The sequence below is a fragment of the Gouania willdenowi genome, chromosome 1, assembly GCF_900634775.1.
Source record: "Gouania willdenowi chromosome 1, fGouWil2.1, whole genome shotgun sequence".
In the NCBI taxonomy this organism is placed as follows: domain Eukaryota; kingdom Metazoa; phylum Chordata; class Actinopteri; order Blenniiformes; family Gobiesocidae; genus Gouania; species Gouania willdenowi.
Genome location: NC_041044.1, coordinates 23,838,556 through 23,857,438, shown reverse-complemented (window position 1 = coordinate 23,857,438; position 18,883 = coordinate 23,838,556). Strand labels below are relative to the sequence as shown.

Genomic DNA, 18,883 nt, shown 5'->3' with positions numbered 1-18,883 from the left:
CGAGAATTGCCGAACTCACTAGTTTTTCTCGAATTACTTTATAAAATCACATCAAACAAAGAGCAGGAGAGACTACAACACAAAAAACACAAGAAGAAACAAACACAAATAATATAAAGAAAATCTGTTGGTTTGTTCCATTTTTTAAAAGCACTAATGCCGTTCTTTATAACAACAAGTCAAGAAATACATCAAATAAAATTTGTTTTAAGAGGCAAAATATATCTCTCCGGCAATACCTTTTGCCTCGTAAATAACATATATAACATATACGATATGTATATGTTCTATATCATATAAATCATATAACATATAATATAGCTTACTTAGATATATCATATGCCAGGTTCTCAGGCTGATCTAAATCGACCTTGATTTCATGTAATTGTACTCAGCAGCTTGTTTTTTCAGCTTTTTAAAGGCCCTCTCTCTATTGATTTTTATGTATTGTAATACATTTTAAAATATGTGTAATTCAATTTTAATTGTCTTCAGGTAAAGGTAATTGTCTGTCACAGCAATGCATAAAAACTGCATTAGTAATAAAATATTGTATTTATAATGAAAAAGAGTGGAACATACAGTGAAGTCATGGAGGAGAAGGACATGTAGTAGACATGTCAACAGGTGGAAATGAATACTTGATTAGATGATGGCTCTTCTACAACCCTCACCATTATTGCCTGTCTTTGGACACACACACGCACAGGCGTACACGCACACAAAATGAGAATATGCTAATTTTACAGAAAATCATGTGGCTCTGGGATGGTTTTTATTGGGTTAAAGTAAAAAAAAAAAAGAGCTAGTATTTTAATTTTGTCTTGGTTTTTAAATTTCTAAGAGGTGGCAATGATTTGGGCCTATTTTTGGTTTTTACATGCACTTATTCTTCTTTTTATTTTTAGGTTTTGGAAAAAAAAAACAAAAACACAGGTTATACCCTGATAGCACACATACATCTCGCCGACGTCGGCACGATGAATGAAGTTGCATCGGCGAGACATATTATGGAGAGCGTTTGCTCATTGGGCAGACGTCGCGGACACATCGACGTTTGGGCGATGAATTAAAGATGCTCAGCGCGGCCTCTCTACACCTTATAGTAACCTTTATTTAGTAAATATCTCCATATCCGTAGTCGAGTATTTACTTAAATCTGATAGGAATATGGCAATATCACAACAACAACAACAACAACAAAAATATACTACCACTAAATAGCTTATTATGTGTGGACAAAATAAAGAGAGACACAGTTCATGATCATAAATGTATTTTCAGCAGCATAGCCAAAAAAGATCCAGCACAAAAACCGCTTCATGGAAGCGATATTTTACAATTCTACAATTTTCAAATGGTATCACCGATTTTGGGGGAAAAACACACAAAATGACGCATTAGGAGTAGAGTGCCGACGCACATTCTGAGGCCGACATCGGCGAGACGTATGTGTGCTATCTGGGTAGAGTCTTAAACTATACCCTTTGGTTCTTCCCTTTAGTTCTTGCCACAAATATAGCTAATTTAGAGTACGAGAACATTGTATCGGATCAATATCGGTATCGGACAATACTCAAGGCCACGATATCAGTATCGTATTGGAAGTGAATCGACACCTCTAATCACAGTAAACTTGTTTTCTAAGGTATTGTAACATTCTGTAATATCAAGTTAAAACTGCAAAGTATTTATATTTGATATATTTGAAAGTCTCACTATTTTCCATTACTTGGGTCGTATTGTGTTATTAAGGGGATGATAATGGCTCCAGAAGCCAACAATGGTGTTGTTGTAGTACCACATGTGAGTGTAGGGAGGGGGGGGAGTTCTCTTGCTGTGTTCATCCACTCTTTGGCTGCAGCCAGCAGCTGTCAGTAGTACACGAACGAAGCGGAGCGTCACGACGCTTTGTGGACGAAGGACGGCAGAGAAATGCGGCTCCGCAGCGACCACTGCTCCACTATATCACAACCACGGACACGCCATAGGTGTCGGACCTCTTTCAGAGATTTTTAGCGTGTTGGCACGTCGTGGTCCGTTTGTGTTCCGTGGATTTATTTTTATTTTTATCTCCATTGCTCCCGGCGGTGGACCGTTGGTGCCCTGCTCTGTCCATACGACAGAATAAGTCCAGACATGAGTAGCGTTAATCTGATTTTTTGGGACCAGTTGCAGGCTGGCAGCTCTGATGTGGACTGGTGTGAAGGCAATTACCTTATTTATCCCAGCATCGCTGAATTTTACAACACGGTCGGTTTTGCCTGTCAATGGGCTTTTGTTGTTTCTTTTACATAATACAGCTTTGTTTACTGCTCCCTGCCTTTGTTTTTCCTGCTAATGCACAGCTTTCTAATGGCTTCTAACATTACCTTATGAACAGCCATGTGCAGTTATAAGTTACATTGACTTTATAAGAGTCTGCCCACTTTTCAGCTTCTATATCATAATGTTAATGGTCAGCATCAGGTTAAAAGTTTTTTTTTTTTTTTTTTTCCATTTCCACTGCCTGTTGGCCCCTGAGGTCACTGCAGACCAGCATGTTGTCCTTTTCGCTACATGATCAGTTTACACCTGATGGACTTTTCTTTGCTCACTGCTTTCTTTTGTTTATCATTACAGATCAGCAACATTTTGTTTTTTGTTTTGCCGCCGATATTAATGTGCTTGTTCCGCCAATATGCAACACATTTCAACAGTGGGATTTACCTCATATGGATTCTTCTGGTTGTGGTCGGTAAGTTGGCTGCACGAGGACCTCTTCACCCAGCACATGTCCAGCAATGCAATGAATGAATGAATGCTGCTTTAAAATTGAATGGTTTCAATGATTGTAGCCTACAGGTGTATAAAAACCACTCTAACTACAGGCTGTTACAAAAACTTTCTTTACAAACTCACTCATTGGTTGGGTTCTGTCTCTGGATAACAGAAAGAATGAATCTTTAGTGTATTTTGTCTATGCTGATTCAGTCTATATATGGGTTATTTGTCTTATCTAATGTTATTTATCTAATCTTAGACTTACTCCGACTAAGGCTTGGTAGAATCTTTGTTCTGATGGGTTGAGAGTTTTGTAGCCATAGCCTGTTTCCATAAAAAAACAAAAAAACAAAACAAACAAACTATGATTCCAAAATATGTATGTTGGGATTCAGCTCAGGGGAAAATTAGGCAATCCCACAGTTGGCTAAATTTGATAGAAGCTCGGATCAGCTAAGGGTGGGACAATATATTGTGCAAAGAAGATATTTCAATATTGTAATTAGGGATCCACTGAAATGAAAATTTGTGGCCGATATAATAAAACGCCGAATGCGGTTGTTAAGTTTTTCATTATTTTTTTTAATAGTGCATAAATAGCCTAGAATTTTTTTTTTTGACATGTTTTTTAAAGAAAGTACATTTTTATTGAATATTCTGACATTTTTAAAATATTTCAGTAGCCTTTGCTTTTTTAAAAAACACAACAAAGTCTTTCATTTATATTAGGCCTTCAAATAAAACAAAACATGCATTAAAAAAAACCAAAAAAAAAACCAAAAGTGCATTAAAGTGGTCAAACCCACCACAAATGAATTATAGTCCTTTTCACCGCGCCACTGCACGTTGTTTGATAGCGTCACACGCTACTATTCGGCCTTGTTTTTAACTCACTCCACCGAAGGCCGAATGTGGCTTTTTTTTGCAATATTCGGTTACCGAATATTCTGTGTATCTCTAATTAAAATGTCACAATATACATGGTTGATGCTACAAGTGGTATCGAGATATTGTGGTCAAGATCATGTCTTGATGATGACATGATTTGGTTTTAATTTTTTCAGAGTGACACTTTTTGCCCAGAATAAGTACGGGTATCTAAGTATGACCAGCGTTATAGTCAAATAAAAGTTTAGTTAATTTTTCAAATGGCATTTTTTTTAATCCTATCCACAAATTTTGTATATCGTCTTGTATACTTTGTATATCGTCCCACTCATGGCTTTTTTGCATTAAAGTGCTAGTTCATCATAGACTGAACGCACAGAAACAGTTCTAAGCACGTTCACACTTACTGTTACAGACTCGAATTATCTAGCATATGTCATATTTTGACTCCGTCAAGTGAAAACTGAAAAAAAGAAGAAAAATGTAAAAACTTGGACCTAACGGGTAAGATCCATCTAGAAAATCTACCTTCTTTGTGCAGACAGAATCACCAAACAGTCAAATCCTGATGTCAGTGTGCCAATAACCTTGAAGTTAACACAATGTTATGACGTGAAATGAAGCGCTTTCAACAATAAATTCAAGGATTTTACCACAGTGTTGATTAAATGACTAAATACTGTATATAATGAGGTGAAAAGTACTTTACTGACAATACAAACATTCTTTTGTATCTCCTTGTATGCAATAATACATTTTATGATTCTTATATAACTTTTTTGTGTATTGATTAACTATTTATAATTGTATCGGTTTGACTTTGACCTCATTGACAGTGTTTTGCTGCTGTAGATATTTGTTACGTTGCTCAGCAGTTTTGTAACCAACTGTTCAAAATATGAAGTTGAAGTTTTATCCTTTTTTTTTTTGCAACTTTAACAAAATATATTAAATCCTTGTGAGGGTTCGTCATCTGGAAAATGTCTAAATATATATTGTCCTATTAGGTAATAGCACTGAACAGATGTGAAAGATTTCACTCTAAAGTTGACAAACCTTTAAAAAGGTATCGAAGAGTAAAAATATTAGTTGCTAATCCTCCTCACACGGCTCTTTATGGATTTGAAGTCTTGATCGTCCTAAAGAGCAGCTGCATGCTTGGAGAAAAACACTTGACTGCATGAAAAGAGCTGCAGATTGCATTTGTTTTCATCAGCATTAAAGCACCAGTCACGTGTTGAAGGGTGCCAGTGCCACGGTATATAAATGGGCACTATAGTGTGGGAGACATTATAGTGCCTTGTTCCCTCTGTGGGCTTTTGGAAACACCAAGGTTTCCCTGTCAGCAGTCTTCCAATCTGTCCAAGAGGCGACTGCAATGTGTCAAAAAAGAGAAAAAAAAAAAGAAAGAAAGAAGAAGCTTGGAACAGCCATGTATGATTTGCATATCTGACTTTGGCAGATCGTAAAACTGGGCCCTATCGCTGAGTCTCTAAACCCAGTCATTTTTGTCAGGTTGTTTGTGGAGAAGGGCCTCCTTTGTTGGACTTATTTAATAGACATGAATGCAGCTTTTGACTTTACGTCTGACTCTTCATACCACCAATTACCCTTGTGGCTTGAATGGCCTACATTTCTTGGTATCTGGCAGCTGTTAGAACGTGAAAACAGTCCCATGCTGTCCTCCCTCTTCGTGTGTGATACAGTTGATGATCTTTGACTCGAGTTGAAAAACAAGCCTAGCCTAACAACATGGAGTTGCTACTCTGTGGCCTGGGCAATGTTTGGACAGTGTTTTTATTGCACCAGCGTCACTGAAAGTGTTGATTTTGCTATTTGTTTAAAAATTTAAAATAACAACACATGGATGTTGCTTATATTCTCAAAGTTGGATATGTGTGGAAAACATTCACATTTCAATCATGTCATGCTTTGCATTGATTATCAGAATGATCAAAATTGAAGAAGCATCTGTAAAAGGAGATGGTTTTCTTCACTAAAAGCCTCAAACAAGTCCACCTTCTACCAAACTAACACTGAGAGATAGTCACATTCACTCCTACAGCCCATTGTTCTCTGTGAGAGCCTCACCTTTCAATGTCTTCTATTGTAAAACACACCCAAAAACTAGTTATGGTATATTAGACATTAGAAATTGAGAAGGGTAATGAAGTGATTGTGCAAGTTCTTTGTAAAATGAGTGCCGATTTGATTCTGCTGGGCATTCCTTTGTGACTGCTGGAGGGAGTGCACTGACAGACTCAGAATGGGAGCAGCGTTCGCTTTTGGGTGAAAAGTCCGTTGAAATGCTGGAATCCCTCGCAGCGCCTGCTATGACAACAGATTAAGATGATAATGTGAGGTCTGCAAAGCCATGATAACAAAGGGGCACAGAACCTTCCGTCTGTGAACAGCACTTCCAAATGCTCAGCAACTCTTCAGTTCCAGTTATTAAAAGTTGTCCCATTTCTACAAAAATGGCAGACATAAGCAATGTCTTCCATTGAAAACTATAGACAAAAAGCAGATTTTTGCCTAATTGTGCAATGCTTATTTGATTACCATTTGCATCTTTTCAGTATGTTCAGTGCACTGTAGCTTTAGTTAAGCACCACATTTGCCTGTGGATTGTGAAACCACTGGCAGTACAAGGCTAAAAATAGAAACTGACATCAACAAAATTTAAACTATGGCTCCCTTATAAGCAATAATTCCATCTATTGTACATTTCCTTTTGTTTGCTATGATAAATTTAGCATTTTTTGTTACAATATGGTTTGATCAATGCCGATATGCTTTGAAAAGAGCACAGTAAATTTAATTGAAAATTAGTTTAACAAAACTTGCTTATAATATGAGATCTGCATAAACGTTTTAACTAAACATTATGCAAATGTTTTTTCCATCCATCCAGGTATCGGATCAACCTATTTCCATGCAACCCTCAGCTTTCTTGGTCAAATGCTTGATGAACTGGCCATTCTATGGGTTCTTATGTGTGCCATTGCTATGTGGTTTCCCAAGAGATACCTCCCCAGGATGTTTAGGAGGGATCGGTATGTTGATGATGTTTTATTTATTTGTTTAAATATCAAAATGTCCATTTTTGGACATACAGGATTTTTACACTGTACTGTACTTACCTCTAGGTTAAGTTTAATTTGCTGATTTCCATAATGTAAGCTGAGGAAATCCTTTCAGATCATTGTTTGAATACATGGTAGGTAATAAGCTGGGGGCATTAGATGCATTCACTGCGGTGTTGTAGTAGCAAACACAACAACCTTGATTTAACAATTCTAAGCAGGTTTTCCTTTGGAGTTCTCTGTCGGACACAGTTTAGTCACATGATGTGTGACTCTCCTGTTTAATTTTAGACATGTCCGAGATAGCTGACACCAGTAATTTAAAGCTCCATCACATGTCTTTACTTCTCTTTCCATTGTCAGAGCTGTCATGGCTGCTCTGTCATTGACTTTTTCTAAGAGTTTTTGCTTAATCACACAACCCTGAAAGCTGTAGTGTTTAATCTAATGTTTGCAGGTTGATTTGCACATTCTGATGTTTAATATTTTTCTTCTCCTTGAACAAGGTCGAGGTTTAAAGTGGTCATTGGCATCTTGTCGGGGATCACCACTGGCTTGGCCTTCGTTAAACCGGTTGTCAACTCGCTATCACTCATGACTCTGGGCATCCCATGCACTGCGCTGCTCATCACGGAGCTCAAAAGGTTTGTAAACACTTAGTCAGACAGCAGAGATAGGGGGAGGCAGGTGAGTGTGATATTTTAGTCACTAAAGTGGCTTCCGTTTTTGTCACTCACCTGCTGAGAGGCATTCTTCTAGAGCAACAAATGTGTCTGACACATGCAAAGTAATGAATAAACCATTAGTTTGTGCTGTTGAAAACTCTCCTTGAGAAAAGGGCATTTTGCATTATTGGTGTTCATATGCAGGATTAAACGCCTTCATGCAGGGTTGGGGTCAGTTAGAATTGTAATCGCATAATTGATAATTCATTACAAATATAGCACAATTATAATCCTAATTGTAATTTTAAAAATCTGTCGCCATTGTAATCGTAATTGAATTGTAATTAACTTCAGATAATTGACTTTGTAATTGTAATTACCATGGAAATTCAATAAAAACTGTCACATTATAATATAAACAAAAACGGCTTACACGTATGTAGTTAACAAATATTAAACTATGTTTATGTTAAGTTTTTTTCTTAATAATAATAATAATAATAATAATAATGCATTGGATTTATGTAGCGCCTTATTTTGGTGACTCAAAGTGCTTTACATGGCATTATTCTTTCACTCCACACTCATACATGGGTTAAAGGAAAGAGTTAGGAGTTAGTGGGTTAGAGTTGGGATATCATTTATAATTTAATTTATTTCTAGGGATGATACACATAGTAACAATACTGTGAATGTAACTGATGTTTTGTACATTGGGTTTATAACTATTGCTAAAACTGTTGGGCTTAGTTGAGCTTTTACATAAGATAATAAATGCATCACAATCCTCACAACCCTGTATGAAAAAAGAAATAGTAAACATGTAATTGGACTTTAGTAATTGAGACCATAATTGTAATTAACTTTCAGGGGAAAATAATAATTATAATATTTGTAATTAGAAAAAACACTGGTTGTCGCAATCATTTGAAATTGAACATGGATAATTGAAGCTGTAATTGTAATTGAAAATTACTATTATAATTATTTTATTAATTATTTGAATTGAGCTCAACCCTGCCTTCATGTGTGTTTGGCTGGTAATTCCTGAGCCTTTAACAGAGCAAACGGGTAAGCACTTGTAAAATTTGGTATTTGTGCTCCACAGTACATTGACATGTCACCTTTGACCTTTTGTCCACACTCTGTCAGATGACAGCATGTCCGTTCCAGGCTAATCAGAGGCTCCTACGATGTGAAAGAAAACAAAAAACAAGCCCTGCGTGTGTGTGTATATCCTGTATAGTTTCTTCTGTTATGTTCTGCTGCTACTCTTCCCCTCAGCTGTTGCTCGCAACTTTGTCGTGAGTCATCCATTGTTTAACATTTTAGTACATTACTGTTCATGCTCGTCATCGATTGAAATGACATGTTTCTGTTTTGTTATGTGGGATAGAATTCCTGTTTCTTTAATCAATGGTTCCCTGTCCTCCAGAAGGATGTTTGCTTCCTTGTGAACCTGATGCTGAAAAACAAGTTTTACTATTGAGAACAAGTTTAGTACCTGTTAAAAGTATTAAAGACAACCCCAGGTTTATACTGTCATCAAATGTAAATGATATACAGTATACACAGTGGTGTGAAAAAGTGTTTGACCCCTTCCTGATTTCTTACTTTTTTGCATGTTTTCTACACTTAAATGTTTCAGTTCATCAAACAAATTTAAATATTAGTCAAAGATAACACAAGTAAACACACAAAATGCAGTTTTTAAATGAAGGGTTTTATTAATGAGGAAGAAAAAAAATCCAAAGCTGCATGGCCCTGTGTGAAAAAGTGTTTGCCCCCTAAACCTAATAACTGGTTGGGCCACGCTTAGCAGAAACTATTGCAATCAATTGTTTGCGATAACTTGCAATGAGTCTTTTACAACGCTGTGAAGGAATTTTGGCCCACTCATCTTTGCAGAATTGTTGTAATTCAGCCACATTGGAGGGTTTTCGAGCATGAGCCGCCTTTTTAAGGTCTTGCCACAACATCTCAATAGGATTGAGGTCAGGACTTTGACTAGGCCACTCTAAAGTCTTCATTTAGTTTTTCTTCAGCCATTCAGAGGTGGACTTGCTGGTGTGTTTTGGATCATTGTCCCGCTGTAGAACCCAAGTTTGCTTCAGCTTGAGGTCACTAACAGATGGCCAGACATTCTCCTTCAGGATTTTTTTAGACAGCAGAATTCATGTTTCCATTTATTACAGCAAGTCTTCCAGATCCTGAATCAGCAAAACAGCCCCTGATCATCACACTGCCACCACCATATTTTACTGTTGGTATGATGTTCCTTTTCTGAAATGCGGATGTAATGGGACACAGACCTTCCAAAAAGTTCAACTTTTGTCTCGCCAGTTCGTAGAATATTTTCCCAAAAAGTCTTGGGGATCATACATATATACCACTTGAAGGTGAGCCTGTATAAGAAGAAAACAATTGGCTTATTATTACAAAAACAGTACTTACACACACATCCACATGACAATAATCGTCAACACCAACCATTGAATACTTAAGCGACGACTCCGATAGGATTAAGAAAATGTGACTGTTGTGTGTCTGAATCAGTGGGCGTGAACTGTAGTTGTTCCCACTCAACGTTCTTTTTTTTTCTTCTTCTTTTTTTCCCCCACTCAACGTTCTTGAAGCCAAAATACGGTGTTTAGTGGCGCATCCATCTTGCAAATTTGACATCATTTGGAGATAGAGTCTGCGCAGTAGGGTCCGATGGGAGGTGCCCTGGTAACACCCCCCCCGTCCATTTAGTGCACTGCCCTGATGACTTACGCAAGCTCAGCTACGCCAAGAACATAAATATCTTTCCCGCTGAAAAATTTTACCGACAACTTGTTCAGATCATAGAGGTTAGTACAAAACCATGATATATTTCAACGCAAATATCTAGTTAAATGGCGTCTCGGCTTTCCTTCTCGACATAACTGCTATTCACAAAGAGAGCTACGCAACCTCAAATAACTTATTTAAAACAAACTTCACAGAAAAATGAGCACTTGAACACAATGTAGGGTGATAATAACTAATGATCACAGCAGAGTTTAGGTTTGGAAAAAAATTATGTGACGAGTATTTTAACTTTACAAATTGACCCACATCCCATCTGTTATCATTGATTTATGACCTATATTGCTGCCAGTCAGCAGGGGGAGCTCTAAAAATCTAAAAAAGCTTCACTTCACCGGGGAGCTTGTCCCGTCCATTCTTTTTACAGTCTGTGGTCTGGATATATTGGCCCTGTGACAGACTGGTGTTCTATACAGGGTTTGCCTTCACTTCCATATAATTTAAGATGGGAAATGCATCAGTTGTCAGGCTCACTGATCACAATTCCTGTTTTTCAAAATCTGTTAGGTACTTTTAACTTAATCCTGCTAATAGACAGACAAAAGCTGCTGAAAATATTGCCTCCTCGTTGGAGGTAATGAATGAAAATCAACTGATAATCACTGGCTCTACATCCATCAATAGGTTACTGTCTGCTTTTAAACACCATTGATTGATTCCATCTCCACTCTTCCTCTCGCTGAGTGTGTGGCGCTGTCTTTTCCTTTTCACTAGGTTTCAGCCCGGCTTTGGATAATGATGATCATTTCCTTAGCCCATCTTTGCTTTCAACACCGTGGTTCTGCATCACGTCCACTGTCGCTTTGTGTTCAAAGGCATCCCAGTTTCCCATCATGCTCCTTCACAGACACACCTTTGTAATCTGTGAGCTGATGTTCAGATATCTGGCTACTTGGAGATGTTTTGTGATTGGAGTCTAAAGGCAGGAAGTGGAGTTGGTTGACCTAGAGCAGTATGTACAGTATATAATACCACAGAGCCCCTAATATCATACTTGATGTACAGTCAGGAGGATATTCCCCCATGGTAACAAAATCTATTAAAACTGGTGTAGTGATGACAGTTTAATGGTCTGTTTCCCTTTGGTAAAATTCATCATGGTCCATCTATTCCAGAGTTTCCTGTTGGTGAAAGGTAGCTGTGACATGGTTGTATTTATTTTCCTTTCTTCATGTATTTGTTATATAAGAGAGAGAAAAACTTGACCAGCACTGGTCTTGATCTGCCACTGCTTCCCCTAAGGCAAGACTGAAAAAATTACTCATGTTTGTTTGAATCACTTTATTTGTTAAAGCCTCATTCCCTCTAATGGACAAACAGAGGTCAGGTGGCATGATCATCCAGAAGGATGTAAAAAACCTGATTAAAGAGAGTTTTTGCACCTACGATTTGCATACCAATATTTCAACTTTTATATGATCTAACCAGCTTTTTGGTGCTACAAAACCACTGATCTAAACATCATCAGGAAAGTTTAGTTTGGCCTTGAGGTTCATGCCTTTGTTTTTGCACGCTCTGTCTCCTTCAACTGGATCTGTCACGTCTAAGAAGGACAGGGCTAAGAATAGGATATCATTGGCGCTGTGGATTAGCACGTCTCTGGAGGTTAGTGGTATCACTTCTGGGGATCATTTTGCAGTTAAATGTAGCTGGAGTGGAGACCGGGGTCTGTGATGTCAGGAGGGAAACCTCCAAACCTGCTTTAAGCTGAATAGTTATTTGATAATCATGATGCATCAGATGGAAAAAACACTTTAAGGTCTTTGTCTGTGATACGCCATTGTTTTTTAATTTGCAAACTGTTTAATGTGACTTTCTTCATCTGCTTACTACATACTACTGCTAATGCCCGTGTCAGGATTATATACCCAACAATTTTTAATTGAAGCATTTCAGATAGTATTGGTCACTGATGTTTATATATTTTGTGTTTCTGAAGGCTTCACATTTTCCAGAGCTCCATTTGTACAAATCACCTACAATTCTTACTGTTTTGAACTATTGACCAGCTCAAAATAAACTGTGGACGCGACAGTGAAATGTTTTTCTTGCACGTTAATGTTTGTAGGTGTGAAAATCATCGTGTGTTCAAGCTGGGTCTGATCTCAGGGATCTGGTGGGCGCTGGCTCTGCTCTGTTGGATCAGTGACAGGATATTTTGTGAAATGTGGTCATCTGTCAACTTTCCCTACCTACACTGTGCCTGGTAGGTCATCTCAATGCTGCTAATCCAAATAACTTTTTATTCGATGACATAATAGTGTGTGCCTCATAGATCAATAAATCAAACATGATTTACTTAAAAAAAGAAAGGAAAACGGTTGAATTTGCAGCTTGAAAGTTTGTTTTTATGTCAACCCTGAACACTCAGTTTGTTGGCATTTTTGCACATTGCATTGTGGGATGTGGAGTCCATCCTATCATGATTTTTTAGTTTTTGTCGCCTGATAAAGACGACAGTAATTTGCTTGACACAATTTTTTGTTCAAGTTTGTTCCCGTTGTTCCTTGTGATATTAGAATGAAGTAAAAACACTTCATTGCACCAGTTTCTGGGACTGCAATGCACAAAAATAAAAAAAAAAGAAAATGGAGTCTGTACGGTAGAGATAAAAACAAACTCTCAAGCAGCAATTTTGACCTTTTTTTGGAGCAAAACATTTTTGATTCATTGATCTTAGAAATTCTGTGAAATCATCTATCAAATTATCAGGGGTAGCAGCCAGGGTTGGGGTCAGTTATAATTGTAATTGCACAATTGATAATCAATTACTGTTATGGCATAATTGAAATTGAAGTTGAAAAAAAAATGTTGCTGTTGTATTTGTTATTGAGTTTAGATAATTGACTTTGTAATTGTAATTGGCATGGAAATTCAATAAAAACTATGGCTTACACTTACCACATAGCACTCACTGCTCTCAGGCCAGCCTTGTCCCTTCCTACAAAATACATGTGTGACCAGCAAGGTCTCTTCTAACCAGCCCAAAAAGTAATTGTAATTTTATTGTAATTTTAAAAGATGTGGGTCAACATAATCATCATAATTTAATTGTAATTGAACATGGATAATTGAAGACGTAATTGTAACTGAAACATGTAATTGACCCCAACCCTGCTGGCAGCCTAAAATTCCTCAAATGTTTTTTTGTTGTCAAAATTTAAAAACTTGAGTATATGTTGCTCCTCGTTAATGAAAAAAAGACATATTTCTGTGTATTACTGGAGTAAATGTGCGCAAACACTTGCACTAGAACAACAAAAACAAAATAAAGGCTGTTGACAATAAGTGTTTGCCTGATTATTAATAAATATTGAGAGTAAAGAAATCAAGTGTAAACTGTAATCCCAACAGAGACCTATTTGCTGCGTGGACTTTGTTTGTCCCACCTAAATGCAGGTCTGTTTGCTCCCGCAGGCACATCCTCATTTGTCTGGCCTCTTACTTGGGCTGTGTTTGCTTCGCCTACTTCGATGTTGCGACAGAGGCCCCAGAGCGAGGCCCCGTCATCATGTTCTGGCCCAATGAGAAATGGGCGTTCATCGGTGTGCCATACGTGTGCTTGCTCTGTGTTCATAAAAAGGCTGCTGTTAAGGTAACATAAAGCGGCTCCAAGCTGCTGCTGCTCAGCTGGCTCGGTTTTGACTGATCATGTCCCACCAGCACACGCGTCTCGTGTGAGTCGCCTCCTCTGGTGCTTTTTCAGATGTGCGATTCGCACAGTCTGACAATTGCAGGGATTGACCTTTGTTTTTTCCCATTTGTCAACATACGTAACCTGTATTTTGTTCCGTAGCAGTGTTTATGCAAGTGTTTCAGAGAACCTAGTGTTTTAATAATTGGTGTAACATCTGACACAGGATACGTCGAGTGATCAAAGCTAAGAAAGCTTTAAAGTCATTCAAACATGCCAAATCAAATTCTCAGGCTTTACATGATTATGTGATCTCTTTACATTTAAAGTGTTTGTAATTTAATGCACAGAAGTTCTCATTAAGCATTCTGGTGCTTATATGAGCAGACATGAAGCATCCCCATGAGTGCCATCAGCTCTGTATACAGTAATTGATCAATGCAATATACATTGAAGGTTGATATTATTGCTTAGCCAATCCTTTGCCAGTCTGCTTCAGAAGATGTATTTGTTTCTCAAATGTTGGATGAGGCGATGCATGTAAAACATCAGTTAGACCAGCCTTCAGCAAGTCAAGCCAGTAAGTGGAACGTGTTTGAAACATAGTGGACTTATTTGCAGATGTGTTTTAATGTCAGCATGCTACTCTGATTGTTCAGGATCCTCAATGACAAGCATACATAGCATAACCCTGTCCATATTGGCGTACTAACAGTGTAATGCAGTTCTTTTCTAAAGAAGAAATATAATCTGAGTATTATTGAATGTAGTGGTACCCTCTGCTTATGTCCCATTATTGAGAATGAAACGATGAATGTAAAATTGGCCTTTGGCAAATTGCATGCAATATTTAACAACACGATGCAATCAATGTAATGCTTGGGTTTGATACTAAAAACCACTCTTTATTTTGGCATCTGAACTCCCAGCAGAACTCTCATCCAATTGTATTTTGTGCCAAAAAGCATCAAAACCGATGAAGAAGCCTTAACCAGGCAAGATAATGTTAGTTTTGTGTACAGTATGTGCGTAGTAGCTTTTATTGATTTAAAACATGAAGAATAGCTTAGCAGTTAAATCATGTTATAAAGGGATCTAAGGAGTACAGTGTACGTTCAGATAAGCCTGAAACCAAACCGTGTACCTAATATCCATTGGAATTTGAAGGAGTTTTTATTTTATAGATTTTTTTTTAAAGGGACATTGTGCAAAATGCAAATTCTACAAGATGTTCATAGCCTTCCCTCATTGAACTTTTAGCTACCTTCCTAATGCTGCGTATCGATACGTTTTCTTGCCTAGGGGCTACAGCTACATTTCCTTTGCACTGATGATGGTTCATAATGAAAGTTTCCAATTTACAAAGAAAAATATATTTTTTTTCTCAAAATTTGAGGAATTCAAGACTATTTTATAGTTTTATTAAATTTAAAGAATTTTTTGTTTTTTGGAAGAAAATTTGAATTTTTTTGAAACATGTTTCATTTTTCATATTTCTATTTTATATTGCCAAACCTGTTTATACTTCAGGTGAAACCTATACATGCATCACTGGTTGGAACAAACCCCAAGTCTGCTATCAATGTGCTGCAATTAATTTTGAATTGTACTGGTGATCTATGAATATTGTTGTTTGTGTGTTATGCAAAGAAGATATAAATATATAAAAAACAACAACAACCCATGAATGAGTTACACCTATGCTTTGAATTGTGAGGACTTAATGTTCAATTTGATATTAGTGAAGGTTGGGGTTTCTGTGATTGAAATGATAAACCAGATGTACTAAACAAATATATTTATTTTCATAAATTATCACATTTTGTAAACAAATTTTGTAACGGAATTTTTGTGGTTTATTTTCTGCAAATAAACTAAGACATTAATATGAGTGACTTTTGTTTTTTTCTCTCCCAGTTTTGTCTTTCATGAGTCAGTGAATAAATGTCTTAATTTTTAACATGATATAACTTATTTCTTTCACGCTGCAAATTCCTGAGTTATAACACATCATGGTGCAGGTGTTGTGCTTTGTCACAAGGTGGCGATGTTTCTCAATCTTGTGGTTTTTTTAATCCCTTGCACTCTTCTTATTTCACCTTAAAGACGTTGAAAAATCAATTTATAGAATGAGAACTGATCAAAAATAATACCACTGGGTTTATTTAGTAATGAACTGTTAGTCGGGTGGACATATTAGTCAGCAAGTGAACGTTTAGTCCAGTCCAGGTTAAAGTAGGCACACAAGATGAATGAACAAATGAGAATCTGCAAGAAAAACCATTGCACTCCTCATGAGTTAATGAACTATTCAAACCAGGGTTGGGGTCAGTTATAATTGTTATCATGTAATTGATAATTGCAGTTATGGCGTAATTATAATCGTAATTGGAATTGAAAAAAAAAATGTTGCTATTGTAATTGAGTTCAGATAATTGACTTTGTAATTGTGATTACCATTGAAATTCTATAAAAATTGTCAATTATATTTTTAGTAGCACTTTAGGGAACACAAATTAACCATTAATTAGTTGCTTATTAGCATGGAAATTAGCAACATATTCACGCTTAATTAGTCATGAAGTATTTAATAATGCCTTATTCGGCGCGGCCTTATTATATGTACAACCACTAAGCCATTAACTAAGAGTTTTCCCTCAATAACATCAGAATTATTGCTTATTAGTAGTAAGTAAGGAAGCTGTTGTATATGAATTAGAACATCAATATGTTAGGGTGAACGTTAACCCTTACCCTGTTTAGACTGCAAGACTGCCATTAAGTGTATAATAAGGCATTAATAAGAACAAGGCATTAAAAAGTACTTAATGATGAGTAATTAAGAGCCAATGTGTCACTAATGCTAATAAGCAATGAATTAATGTTAATAGGTGTTCCCTAAACTAAAGTGTGACCATCAAAGGCAAAACAGTGCTATGACTTAAACATGCGTCTTTGACAATTATGAAAATATGTTTCATATCAAGCTTTCCCACTACCTGTGTGTGAATCTTTACATCCATGCAGATGGTAAGGGTTAGGTGTTAGCGTTGGCATATAATAGATCTTTTTTTAAATAGGGACAATACAATTTTACAGAGTAACAATACTGTGAATGTAACTGATGTTTTGTACAAAGAGCTTATAGCTATTGCTATATTCCAACTGTTGTCCCTAGTTGAACTTTTATAATCAATGCAATAAGATGTAAAGATGCTAAAACGACATTGTACACACATACAAAACCACATACAATCATCACAACGCTATATGAATAAGAGTGAGTCAAATTGTAATTGTACTCCAGTAATTGAGAACGTAATTGTAATTGACTTTCAGGGGAAAAATTGAAATTGAAAAATTGAAAAATGTAATTAGAATCTTAAATATTTCTATCTCCACTTTAGCACTGTTCATTTTGTCCACTAAAAGTTTTCATCGACAATGATATTGACTAAAACATATAAACATATATTGGTATTTTCACTGACTTATAAAAACTAAACTATAATGATAATCACAGGGGACGAAATCCAATCACCACTCATGTGATGATGTAGTCTTACGCATTTATCACAACAAATCTGTCTGTGTGTATTTACCAACATTAAAAGCACCCCATAATAGGTTGATAAATACTAACTGAATCTTTAAAATAAAATGCATAAACTCTAATGCTTTATATTTTAGTCGACTATATCAGAAACAGATTTAGTTGACTAAAGACTGTAACTGAAATAGTCCTGATGACTACATTTTGTTGTCAGTATAGCTTTTTAGTCAAAACACTATGAACCTATGAATCTAAATGTTCTGTCAAATTTTACACAGCACTCTCGCTCAGTTCCTAGAGTAACGGTCAAAGACTTGGACCAAAAACCTACAGCACACCTCCAGGGATCTCCTTGTGTCCTCAGGGCAAACATACATCATATTTGACAAGTGATCACCAATATATTGCCAAAGTTATTGACAATGTCGACTAAACTTCAACAAACCTATTGAGGCAAATGCATCTCAGCCACAAAGTACAGGGCAGTATTTAATCACAGAGCATAGTCATCAGAGGTCAATCTACAACAACAGCTTCAGAACTTTAAACCACCACATTCAAGCATGACACATGATGCTCTGCCAGGAGTTAACTGTGCAATAATGTGAGGGATCAATGGCTCTGATAGGTTGACATCCTGACAGGGAAGGTGAGTGCCCCCCCATTTTATTAACATTCATTATTATTATTCTTGGTCTATTGTATTATTGCACATTTTAGGTTATTTTTCATTATTATTTTTGACAATTTTTGAAGAATATTCACAATTTTTATCTGTTTTTACTAATTTTGCTGAATTTTGTTGGGATGGAGCAGCTGAGACAAATGTTCATTCTTCCAAGGGTGGTGCAACAATAGTCTAAGAACCACTCTGATAGACAAATATAAGTCTGACATGTCATTTATAGTTTTCGTGAAATAATTTTTATTGCTTCAACATACTAAAGTATTTTGGACCATTTAATGTGCCCAACATTGTGAATTTTTCTGTTTTGCTTTTTGTGTGTGTGTAAGGCATGCACTTTGTTAGTTTAACATGAACACTGCATGCTCACCTGATAACTGTGAGCAAATCAGAACGTGGATCAGCAAGTTCAGTTCAGAACTTGTGTATTGATCACAACCTGAGAAATTGCACTTTTGTGACGAAAAGTAGACTGTGAGAAAACCCTTACGTCCAACATCAGTGCCTGACCTCACGAATAGACTTTTGACAAAAGCTTGAATAAATTGGACTCCTGATGAGGACAGAGAACAGCAGCCTACAAAGTACCGTATTTTTCGGACTATAAGGCGCACTTAAAATCCTTTAATTTTCTCAAAAATCAACAGCGCGCCTTATAATCAGGTGCGCCTTATGTATGAAATTAACTACTGTGCTTCAACATACTGAACTGAAAAAGTGAGTGTATTGTTCTGTATTTTATGTGTTAAACCTGAACAA

The 18,883-nt window shown here is 36.6% G+C and overlaps 1 protein-coding gene across 1 annotated transcript; it reads left to right on the top strand.

Annotated features, from left to right (window-relative positions):
• The first annotated feature begins 1,869 nt into the window (after nt 1–1,869).
• acer2 (alkaline ceramidase 2) lies at nt 1,870–15,777 on the top strand. Its single transcript, XM_028452308.1, has 6 exons — nt 1,870–2,253; nt 2,623–2,737; nt 6,566–6,707; nt 7,244–7,381; nt 12,321–12,458; nt 13,670–15,777. The coding sequence occupies exons 1-6, from the start codon at nt 2,140–2,142 to the stop codon at nt 13,854–13,856; spliced, it is 834 nt and encodes a 277-aa protein (XP_028308109.1). The 5' UTR covers nt 1,870–2,139; the 3' UTR covers nt 13,857–15,777.
• Nucleotides 15,778–18,883: the final 3,106 nt, after the last annotated feature.